The sequence below is a fragment of the Capra hircus genome, chromosome 24, assembly GCF_001704415.2.
Source record: "Capra hircus breed San Clemente chromosome 24, ASM170441v1, whole genome shotgun sequence".
Taxonomy (NCBI): domain Eukaryota; kingdom Metazoa; phylum Chordata; class Mammalia; order Artiodactyla; family Bovidae; genus Capra; species Capra hircus.
Genome location: NC_030831.1, coordinates 32921708 through 32934337, shown reverse-complemented (window position 1 = coordinate 32934337; position 12630 = coordinate 32921708). Strand labels below are relative to the sequence as shown.

Below are 12630 nucleotides of genomic sequence, written 5' to 3'. Positions count from 1 at the left end.
ACCTGAGCTTCCTCAGGGCTCGCTGTAATGAGTGGCTGCGGTCTGATGACAGCTAGAGGGCAGGTATTCTTTCCTTCCTGAGCTCCCTCAGGACTCACCAGCTTACCATTTGTGTTGGGGAGGCAGGGAGGCTGGGGAGGGAGACAGGTTCTTCCATACCACCCGAGGAAGGAACCTGCACTGTTACTTGGAGGTGATGCTGCAGAACAGCCAAGTGTCTAAAGTACAGGTGTAATGATGTTTAGCCAAGAGCACTCCAGTGGTATCGTAGAGACTGCCAGTGGTGGTTCAGGAATGCGGTAGAGGATTTGACACTACCTGTGGGATAAGTTGGATTCAGATGGTGCTTGCATTTATTTCCTGATACTAGGAAAGAATGAAGGCAAAAGGAGAAGGGGTCAGCAGAGGATGAGATGGTTACATAGCATCACTGACTCAATGGACATAAGTTTGGGCAAACTCCAGGAGATAGTGAAGGACAGGGAAGCTTGGGGTGCTGCAGTCCATGGGGTCGCAGAGACAGACCCGACTGAGCAACTGAACAGCAGCAAAGATGCTACGCCCTCACTACTGTGTGATTGACTCTATTTAATGAACAAAATAATACATGGTTCTTGCCATCCAGACTAGTAAAGTGAAAGTGTTGGTCACTCAGTCGTATCTGACTCTGTGCGACCCCATGGACTGTAGTCACTAGGCTCCTCTGTCCATGGAATTCTCCAGGCAAGAATATTGGAGTGGGTAGCCATTCCCTTCTCCAGAGATCTTCCTGACCCAGGGATTGAACCAGGGTCTCCTGCATTGCAGGCAAATTCTTTACCAACTAAGCTACCCAGCAAGCCCCGAAACAGACCTCAAACAAGGAATTTAAGCCCTGTGAAGAAAAACAAGTTGTCATGGTGGATAATAGTTTGTATTTTTTTTTTCAAGTCATTCTTCAATATATTTATTATTAGTGTAGGAAAATGATTTCAAATGCTTATTTTTTTTCATGCTTCTCTTTATAGCATATATAAAAGGTGGGTGGATCCTTAGGAAAGCCTGGAAGATTTACAATAAATGCTATCTGGACATCAACACCCTTCAGGAGTTGTATCAGAAGAAGCTAACAGAAGAGGCTTTGACTTCTGACGCTGCAAATGATAACCACATTGTGGCTGAAGGGGTGTCTGAGGAGTCTCTGAACAGACTGAAAGGTGCTGTGAGCTTTGGATACGGCCTTTTTCACCTTTGCATATCCATGGTGCCCCCAAACCTGCTCAAAATCATCAACCTGCTGGGTTTTCCTGGAGACCGCCTGCAGGGGCTTTCTTCACTGATGTATGCAAGCGAAAGTAAGGACATGAAGGCCCCTTTAGCTACGTGAGTAGCTATATTGCAATGCTTTGGTAGATAATATAGTTGAAAGTAAGTAAGCAACCATCAAAACCTTTATAGGAAACTTCAGGTAAAATCAATGCTTGGTTGGTTGACATGTTGCCATGCCTTTTATGTTTCAATGGAATGCCAAGGACCATGTTTTTGGTGATGTTAAGGAGTTAACTTTGGAAAACAGAGAGAAGGAAATGGCAACCCACTCCAGTATTCTTGCCTGGAGAATTCCATGGACAGAGGAGTCTGGTGGGCTACAGTCCATGGGGTTGCAAAGAGTCAGACATGAGTGAGTGACTAACTTTCTTTTGGAGAACAGAGCACTGTTCTTAAGTCCCATGAGTCCTGTATTTGATTTTTATTTATTCATTTTTTAATTTTTGTGAAAAGTCCCTCTTCACCATTTTCTTTTTAAAATTTATTTTATTTTTTTTTTGATGAGTCCTGTATTTTAAGCAGGCAAAGTGATCATGATTTATAAGCATTTAAAAGCAGTGACCCTGACCAGTCACTGAGATTCGTAATCCTGATTTTGGATTTCAGAGGATATAAATTTGCTAAGGCTGTTCTGTGATTCTGAAATCTCTCATATCCTCATGTTGGATAATTTTTCTTGAGGACTGTAGTTGGTCCATTGGTCTCTTACTGTGGCCTGGATAGTCTGTGTTGTTCAACTAAATTGAGTTATATTGTATTGTTCAGACTTGAATTATAAATATTTAAATAGAAAAATGTGAAGAAGCTGATATAACCATCCAGAGCAAGGATTTATCCATTTAGTCATCAATTAAAAATTGTATGTTTTTTTTTTTCAATCTGGTAAATGTCACCGACTCTATGGACATGAGTTTGAGTAAGCTTCGGGAGTTGGTGAAGGACAGGGAAGCCTGGCGTGCTGCAGTCCGTGGGGTCACAGAGAGTCGGACATGACTGCGTGACTGAACTGAACTAACACATCTCCTATTTGCAGTTTGAATGATTTTATGAAATACTGTTTGTGCTTCAATATTGCACCACTTGTCAGAATTTTTCCAAAAGATGTTGGTATCACAGAGAACCTTAGTGAGCTAGATTTCTGCTTACGTCAGTATTGAGGAATTTGGATGTTAACTCCTAATTGTTTGGTAGCGACTGTAAAAAGGTCATTCCTTTTTCGTTGTAAAAATATTCATGCCTTCCCAAACTCATTATATTATACTAACAGTGGTCCTTCATTAATTTGACTTAGCAGGTTTATAACTTGTGATAATATGTCTTTTTAAAAACATTTTCTGAGAAAGGAATGAACTGAATTAAAAATAATGTGAATTAGTCTGATCTCCAGAAAAGGATCAAATTTACGCACACTGGAAGCATATATTTACATAAAAACGTTTGTTGTGTTGGTTACACGATTTTTGTCTTTTAAAGCCGATCCCAGTGATTCTATTTTGTTTACCTAGTTTAACATGGCCTTTTTCTTGAAAGGGACAAGTTTCAAGTGAGAGAATTTTAAGTAACTTATTTGTTTGGTTTTCAAAGGCAGAGAAAGGGCCCTTCTTCTATTGCTGTAACTTATTTTTACTTAATTTTGTGTAATTTTGCTTATGGTTCCTGTATTTAAATTCAGGGTGTGAGGCTTACTTACAGTCTAACTTTTGTGAACACAAGGGAAAACAAAAGCTTTCCTTTTGTAAAAAGTAATGTGGAAAGTAATTATAAGGGGACAGTAAGTTCATGATCACCAGTCACCGTCTCTAATTTATGCACTGATGAGTACAGAGTAGAATTCAGAGATTTACGTTAATGATGCCTTCAGCAGTCCGTCTAGAAGCCTTAGAGGAACTGCGTGCTTCTGCCACCTTATTCTCTTCCCCTGGTGGGAGTATGCTGATATATACATTGTGCTCCAAAGTTGTGGTTTTCCAAATATGGATCGAAATAACACGGGGAAAGATATACAGAGTTTTACTTACTCAGGGACTGCTTAGCGAGTTTTCTGCAAGAAGCGTGTATGGGAGGAGCACAGGCTGCTTATTTTCGAGATTGGAAACACTGTCAGCAAAGTGCGCGTCTCTCACGGGTTCTGTCCCTCTTCTTCAGATTAGCGCTGCTCTGGTATCATACTGTGGTCCGCCCATTTTTTGCCTTGGATGGCAGTGATAACAAAGCCGGCCTGGATGAAGCGAAGGAAATTCTTCTCAAAAAAGAAGCTGCTTATCCAAACTCTTCCCTCTTTATGTTTTTCAAGGGACGCATACAACGACTAGAGGTACTGTGCCTTCTCCAGCTTTTTAAAAATAAAGCCTCTGTTGCTTGAATCTCTAACTCTCATTCAGAAGGGGCTAGTTCCTAAGGAGCCAGAATGTCACAGGGCTGACATTCTGAGCCTTGCGTTCGTCATCGCTGTGGGAGCCTCTCCAAGGAACCTGGAGTGTTTCTTCAGTTCCCTTCTGTCCGTAGCTATGGGTGAAGCAGGGCCGGGATCCCTCAGAGGTAAGACAAGATGGTGTGCCCTGAGCTGAAGACACGGGAGCCCTTGTGAATGTCTTAGTTAAAATACTAGGTTGGCTAAAACATTTGTTCGGGTTTTCCCATAAGATGTTACGTGAAAAACCCAAACAAGCTTTTTGACCAACACAATACGATTTTTTTCCTTCTCTGCAGTTACCAATAGTCTATTTCCAAATGTTCATCCTGGCTGACAGTTGATTCATGCTCATGTTATTGCCTGAAATGTCAAGGACAGCAAAGACTCTGAAACAGTAGTAGTCTGTATTACTTTTTCATGCGCTTCATGTGGCTAGGTCCTATGCCAGGGGCTTTCACACACACCATCCCATTTAATCCTCAGAACAAGCCCAGGACAGAGAGAATGATCCCCTGTATTTTACAGGGAAGGTCAACAGGGTTCTGAACAGGCTTCATGTGACCTCTGAGCTCACCCAGCGAGCTAGGCTAGGCTTTCTCATTCCAGAAACACAACATACCCTGGCCTTTGAGGGGGTTCTGCTTCTTTCTGCACCTCTTTTTGTTTTTGTTTTTGTGGCTTCCCAGGTGGCTCAGTGATAAAGAATCTGCCTGCTAATGCAGAAGATATAAGAGACACGGTTCAGTCTCTGGGTTGGGAAGATCCCGTGGAGAAGGAAATGGCAACCCACTGGAGATTCCCATGGATAGAGGAGCCTGGCGAGCTACAGTTCATGAGGTTGCAAAGAGTCAGGCATAACTGAGTATGTCTGAGTACTAGTATGTGCCCCTAATTGTACACAGTCATATACAGGAAGAACATACTATCTCAGTGCCTGCCTACCAATACCTGCACCTCTTTTTTTTATGTCAGCTTGCTTGAGGGCACAAGGAACTGAAGAAAAATGAAAATCTTTTTTAAAAAATGTATTTATTTTTAACTGAAGGATAATTGCTATACAGTGCTGTGTTGGTGTTTTCCATACAACAGCGTGAATCAGCCATAGGTATACACATGTCCCCTCCCTCCTGAATCTCCCTCCCACCTCCCACCACATCCCACCCCTCTAGGTCATCACAGAGCACCAAGCTGAACTCCTTGAGTCATATAGCAGCATCCCACTAGCTATCTCTTTTACATACAGTAATGTATATATTTCAGTGCCAGTCTCTCAAAGTCTCTCTTTGCCGCCCTGCATCCATAAGTCCGCTCTCTATGTCTGAGTCTCTATTCCCGCCCTGCAAATAAGTTCATCAGTATCATTTTTCTGGATTCCATATATATGCATTGATATGATATTTGCTTGTCTGATTTCACTCGGTATAACATCGACCTCACTAGAACTGACTCACACGAATTCGTTTTTATGACTGAGTAATATTCCACTGTATTTATGTATCACAACTTCTTTATCCATTCATCTGTCAGTGGACATTTAGGTTGCTTCCATGTCCTGGCTGTTGTAAATAGTGCTGCAATGAACACTGGAGTACATGTATCTTTTTTAATTACGGTAAAATGAAAATCTTTGTAAGAACTGAATCACGCTTGTGAAAGAAGGTGACTATTAACACGATGTTCCACCCACATGCTCACTAGCAGCTACTCATGCATTAGTGTGAGGTGTAATAACCTCTGCCCTCAGTTAACCAGGCGTCCACAACATAATCCATGCTAGAAGTCAGCCCCCTTCCCCCCGAAAAAAAGCCCACACGTGCTTGTGAAGATGTTTGCCTAGGAGTGTTTTCATAAGCACAGGAAGTGATTTTTTCACTAATTTCTTGTTGGCAGTAGAGGGTATGTTTTTTCCCCAATAATGTCTCTCCTTCATGAAGTGTCTTCTTAAATCCAAGGACGCCTTACGTTTATATATGGAATCATATTTTAAAGACTATACTAATATTTACAACTGAAACAACACTAAAAGCTCCCCAGGGTCAGACTTACGTAAACCCATGTCCAAGTCATTTTTCTTCTCATTATTTTGACACCGTTTTTCTTTCAAGTCAGGCTCATGAGCCTTCAGTGACATTTCTCTTTTTTTCTCTTGCTTTCTTAAAAACGTAGTTTTGATCAGACTCCTGTGTGATCCAGTCTGCTGTTAGTGAATTGTTCTTTCAAGCTCAGGGTTAGGGCCCTATATGTGGGGAAGGATGTTCAGGCTATTCAGGTTCCTGTCTCCCTTGTGTCTGTGCAGGAGGAAGTAAGCCTGTAGAAGGAAAATTTTAATTGACTCAGCCTTCTCACTTCAGTGGCCATTTCTGAAATGAAGAAAGCTGGGGACAGGGTAAATGCTTTCTTAGATGCATGATGCCTTTCCTTTAAGAAACTGACATTCTGAATAACTCTGAACATGACGAGACTAGGTTTAGTGTTCAAAGGAGACTTGCTTAGTGGGGGTGAGAGCCTGACATTTGCAGCTGCGTTCAGTGCAGCAATGAGGCCAGGCGTTAGGCATGTCTAGATCTCTCTTGATCAGTGGATGCCCTTCCTTCTCTCCCTTGATCAATGAGTGCTCTAAATTGGGTTTTGAAACTGCTAAGTAGAAATGCAAAAGTCAGGATTTATGTTTCATTGTGCTTTCCATAAGACCCTGATGCTGGGAAAGATTGAAGGCGGGAAGAGAAGGGGAAGACAGAGGATGAGATGGTTGGATGGTATCGCTGACTCAGTGGACATGATTTTGAGTAAGCTCTGGGAGTTGGTGATGGACAGGGAGGCCTGGTGTGCTGCAGTCCATGGGGTTGCAAAGAGTTGGACACGACTGAGCGACTGAACTGGTGCTTTCCATTTTCATTAATTTTTCAGCTGGTGCTCTGGGACAACCCAGAGGGATGAGGTTGGGAGGGAGGTGGGTGGGGGGTTTAGGATGGTGGGGCACATGTACCATCATGTGTATGGCAAAACTCACCACAGTATTGTAAAGTAATTAGCCTCCAATTAAAATAAGTTAATTAAAAAAAAAACAATGCTTATCTTGTAGTGAAAACTACTAACTTCTTTTTATTATAAAAAAACCTTTTATTTTGAAACAGTTATTTATGTTTATTTGGCTTCCTTAAGTCTTAGTTGTGGCACACACGAAGCGGGATCTTCGTTGAGTCATGTGGCTTCATCTTTCATTGTAGCTCACAGGCTCCAGAGCGTGTGGGCTCAGTAGCTGTATGCGTGAGCTTAGTTGCTCCCCAGCATGTGGGATCTTAGTTCCCCAACCAGGGATTGAACCCACATCCTGTGTATTGCAAGGTGGGTTCCTAACCACTGGACCACTAAGGAAATCCCTAATAACTTCTTTTCCCTGAAAAAACTCAATTTAGCATGATTTTACCTTGTCCACAAATCATCTCTGGTAGGGACTGAGTGAAAACTAACTCTGAGTGTTCACTCATTGTCATTGGGTTGGTTCTAGAAATGAGGAAGCCACAGCATCACCAAAGGGTCTTACAAGCATGATTTGGGAAGGCACATACTGCTGCTGCTAAGTAGCTTCAGTCGTGTCCGACTCTGTGCAACCCCATAGATGGCAGCCCACCAGGCTCCCCCGTCCCTGGGATTCTCCAGGCAAAAGCACTGGAGTGGGTTGCCATTTCCTTCTCCAATGCATGAAAGTGAAAACTGAAAGTGAAGTTGTACCCCCAGCCGATGTTCAGTCTCTTTCACAGTAGGTCATTGGGATCTGAGTACCGGTGGTAGACTTCAGAGCTCCTCTGTCATGGAGCAGTTTGCTTATCCAGCTGATACTTGGTTTTAAGAAAAAAAGGCTGAAAGATCCGTTTCCCGCTCTTGATTGGTGAGCTGAAGCCTGAGGATCAAGTGAAATGTGATTGTTTCAGTTTGGCTCTTCCTGAAGGCTTACAGGATAAGAGAATTTTAGGGCTAACTTGAGATATTATTGGCATTATCTTCATGGCATCCAGACACTGGTGTTTCATTAATCTTTCCAAACGATCATGTAGCTAGGTATCAGATGGTGGCATCCTTCATTTACTGAGGAATTGCTCAGAGAGGCTGTGACATAGCTCTTCTCAGACGCTTATTGCAAGGCCTTTAATCTCCCAAGTCAGTTTAAGAAAACTCATAGGGTTCAGTTGACGAATTTGCTTGCAGAAAATCTTTTTCCTTTTCAGTGAGCATTTGGGTTAGAGATAAGGCTTCTTGAGATCTTTTCTTTTTTTTTTTTTAGGCTTTTTTCTTTTTTAATTGAAAGATGGTTGCTTTACAATGTTGTGTTGGTTTCTGCCATACAACAACATGAATTAGCCACAAGTACACATATGTCCCCTCCCTCTGGAACCTCCCTCCCACCCCCACCCTTGAGGTCTTTTTATCCATGAGCTTCTAGGGAACATGGTCTGGGGGCTCCTAATTTTGGCAAGTACGTCATGTGACCTGGACTTCACTTCTTCTGTGACTCAGAACTTCCAGTTGTTTGAACAGCTGCTTCTGTGCCAGCTTGCTTTTGTCCAGGATGACCGACTCAACACCAGCTGATGTGTTCATTTTCTTTTATGTTATTTGCAAATCAGGTGCAGGTACCTACTCTCTACGTTTCACGAACAGCCTTCTACATTGTTTGGGACAATTTGAAATCCATGGGGAGGGTGATCTTGAGCACATCCACCCCATCCCACCTCTCGCATAGCCCTTGTGGCCATGTCTTCATTATTCCGCTTTGTCGTGGTCTAACTCTACACAGCGGTGAAGTTCCGCACCATCAGTGGTTCATGGGGTCCTTATGCATCTTCAGGACGCCAAGCTCCTCTGCTCTTTGGGAGTCTGGGCCAGGTTGCAAGAAGAGCTTTCTTTCTTTGCCACCTTGGCTTCTCCCCACTGTGTGTCTACAGTACCCCCACCTCCAGCCTCCTCCACCCTCTTGTCTTATCCTCCTTACCTGTCCTGTCTCTAGGCTTCTCCCATGTGACTTAGCATGCAGCCATGAAGAATACATGGGTTCACACAGTACTTGGCATGTGATAAATGTTTTCCAAGTAGTGGAGTGATGGTTGTTGTTATTGAGTGCTTAAGCCTGGAAAGTCGTGTTACCAAATTTGCTCTCTTTTTAGGAGAAAGAACTTGTTTTGGTGTTGAGAGCTATCAATTGAGCTAGGCCTGTGATGGGCAAAATAAGTATGGAGGACTTAGAACTACTGCAAAGTACCCGTATTTACTTTCCCCTGAATTTCCATAATGCACACCGCTGTTAGGAAGTGGACCCAGGGGTTATATAGCAATCTCCATTTTAAAATAAAAGCTAATGGTTATTATTTTGATTTTTACATATTTTTCATCCCCTTAAACTTATGTAGTGATAAGTCCATTACCATCCAAGTGATTAATGAATATTTTTCCTGGTTTTTTAAAATTATTAGGAACAAGTCTACATTTCAGTAAACTTCCTATTTCTGTCTAGTCCTCTTTTTTTAAATAATATGGATTGGCACAATTCCCCTCTCCTCCCTTTTAATAATCTACTTAGTATGTAATATACAGATACATGTATTTGGTTTTATGTATATATACACACCTTACATGGTGTAACTACTTAGTTATGAAACTTATTTTTGAATATTAGTCTGTCTCTCATTGCTCAAATATTTGAATGACAGTTGATGGACATATTCTAAACAAGTTACTTTATGCAGTTTGGGAACTATTTGTGAAACTGTCTTCCAAGCTTGCACCCATACTTTCTAAGTGACCTGCATGCTGGCATGGAAAAACCACAGGTTTTGTTCTTCAGGAGCAGAAATGGATCTCCCACGAAACTGGTGCTCAGTATGTTTTTATCGAATGGACTGATGAGTCTGTTGGCAGGAAGTCTGTTGATCAGGGTGAGTGATGGTGTTTCTTTAAGGGAGGAAGCTGGTCGTCAAGGACTGTCACCTTTTCTTGTTGGCATCTCAGCCTGTTTCTACAGCCAACACAGAAGGTGATGATGCAAGAAGGTCTCAACATTTGGTGTCAGGGTACCAACTCAGATACTGAAGTCCTGATGGGCTGGCTAAAGAAGCATGACTCTAAAGAAATACATTTACAGGAACTAAAAAAGTAAGAAAACAAAGATCATGGCATCTGCTGCCGTCACTTCATGGGAAATAGATGGGGAAACAGTGGAAACAGTGGCAGACTTTATTTTTGGGGGGCTCCAAAATCACTGCAGATGGTGACTGCAGCCATGAAATTAAAAGATGCTTACTCCTTGGAAGAAAAGTTATGACCAGCCTAGATAGTATATTCAAAAGCAGAGACATTACTTTGCCGACTAAGGTCCGTCTAGTCAAGGCTATGGTTTTTCCTGTGGTCATGTATGGATGTGAGAGTTGGACTGTGAAGAAGGCTGAGCGCCGAAAAATTGGTGCTTTTGAACTGTGGTGTTGGAGAAGACTCTTGAGTCCCTTGGACTGCAAGGAGATCCAACCAGTCCATTCTGAAGGAGATCAACCCTGGGATTTCTTTGGAAGGAATGATGCTAAAGCTGAAGCTCCAGTACTTTGGCCACCTCATGTGAAGAGTTGACTCATTGGAAAAGACTCTGATGCTGGGAGGGATTGGGGGCAGGAGGAGAAGGGGACGACAGAGGATGAGATGGCTGGATGGCATCACGGACTCGATGGACATGAGTCTGAGTGAACTCCGGGAGATGGTGAGGGAGGCCTGGCGTGCTGCGATTCATGGGGTTGCAAAGAGTCGGACACGACTGAGCCACTGAACTGAACTGAAAAAAGTAAGTGGGTGTGATTGAGGTCTGTGCTTGTTGCTGGAGGGCTGAGCCTCTGCACTCCCCTAGCTCAGGTGGCTGGGGTCTGTGCTGTGACAGCCCCTCATGGTCACAATGATGACGGCCTTGCTCCATGAGAACCAACGGGGAGCGTGCCCAGGGCCTCAAGGCGACAGCCTGCTTGGGTTTGTACTCCCCCTACCAGCCCTTTCTTCCGACAAGGGTGTGTGACAGGATGTGGTTTCTTTTCCCCGTGAGCAGTGCCCACAGGGATGGCTTTGATGGTTGCCCTTGACTTTGTCACCCTGGCGCTCCGTCGCCTTACTTTCTGTTACCTGTGCGGTTCTGTCTGTGTGAAAGGCCTTTACGCTTCTGCCCCATCATCCCTTCTCTGGACCTTCCTCCCACTCATTATTTTAGGTTGCAGTTCTTTCTCTCTGTACTTCTATTGATGACAGTTAATTGTTTCACTCTTGCGCCTCAGAATAAACGAGAGGTCTGTGTTGCTTTTTTTAGCCCCTCAGCTCATGATTGTGGCGGGGACAGAAAAGTGAAGGTTGATCCCCTTGGTGATTAATTTATCAGACAGAGACAAGAGGCAGGAGGGCTGCGGGGGACTTGGAACTTAGGGGCCAGAGCAGAAATGGCAAACCCAGGGGGGCCTGTGCCCAGGCACCCGTCTCGGGGACATATGACTAACCAGAGCTGTCGGGTAGCAGCGTTGACGAGCAAGCCTGCCTCTTGTATCTGAACAGCACGCCTTGCCAGCATGAGGTAATGTTGTTATTTATAGGATCAGGAAAAAGGCAATGCAGGAAGAGAAGTAATTCCCCAGGGTTCTATTAATTGTAGTCTTCTCTTCCGCTCTCCGTGGTTCTCGTTATGACTTCAGGCACCAGGAGGTAGGGCAGCCATTTATTCTTAGGACACAGAGTGAGAGATGGGTTTAATCTGATGTAGGAGAGGTGGAGGATTAATTTGTCTTCACTTTCCAGTGCGATAAATCCAGTGTGTGGTTTAATGACTGTTCACTGAAATGAGACGATGATAACCCAAATTGCTAATAGGTTACATGCATTTGCTCTTCTTTTATCTCTACCCTTACAGGCCGTTGGGTTGAAAAGCCAGTAGAAGGTTAACACCGATTTATATCCCCAAGCTCATTAAATGTGCGTAAGAGGATGAGCTTTGCCTTGCTTACACGGGCCCTGGTCCTAAGGGCAGGGGTTAAAGGCAGGGTCTATTGTTAGGTGTCCTTGACAGCGATGCCACTAAACCGATTCCACTGCTCAGCGGCAATAATGCTGAGTCACGTGCAAGTGGGTTGTCACATCATGTCCTAATGCTTGCTGCACGTGACAAGGGGGCGCCTCTCTTTAAAACACATACATAATAGTTTATTTTAAGATGGTAAGCAACCTCATAAAAATAGCCCAGCAATAATTAAGATGTTTTGCTTCAAGTTGGTTTGTGATGTGTAATGTATATATATGAAACTTCAGGCAGTTTTGCTTACAAATCTAGTGTTTACGTATTTGAAGATAGTTTTTATAGATAAGTGCTATGGAAACTATGTAGATTTCCATGGTTACTAATTTGATTTTTCCATTGTTGGGATATTTGACAGTTGTTATATACCTGGGATTTCCCAGCATTTCTCTGTGATAGAAAAGACCACATATTATCTTAGCATATTTTTACTTTTTATTTTCTTGAATTATTTCCTTTGGCTATAGCTTCAGTGGTATCATTGTTTGAATCACAGTTCACACTTTGTAACTTTTACTGAATGATGAAAGATGATACTCAAGGAATAGTGAGTCAGTTTAATCATTCATTATTTTGTACATGATAGCAGCAGTGTCTCAAATATCACTGATAAGACCTTCTGTTTATATATCAGAAGACTCTGTACTGCTAAGATGGCGATACTCCCTTGATTGTTTTAGCTGTTTCAGGTTCCTTGAATTTAGTATCAGTTTGTACATTTCTGCGAAAAAGCACACTGTGATTTTGATAGGGATTGCACTAAATATGTAACACAGTCTTGGAAACAAAGAACAAAATTGGAAGATGTGTACTTCATAATCTC

General features: G+C 42.8%; 1 protein-coding gene across 1 annotated transcript in view; it reads left to right on the top strand.

Moving 5' to 3' along the window:
* TTC39C (tetratricopeptide repeat domain 39C) overlaps window positions 1-12630 on the top strand; it is a 101011-nt gene that overhangs the window by 51091 nt on the left and 37290 nt on the right. Inside the window, exons 5-6 of the mRNA XM_005697042.3 lie at window positions 1008-1362; window positions 3454-3622. Of these exons, the coding sequence (XP_005697099.2) occupies window positions 1008-1362; window positions 3454-3622 (524 nt within the window). The remainder of the gene's footprint in view (window positions 1-1007; window positions 1363-3453; window positions 3623-12630) is intronic.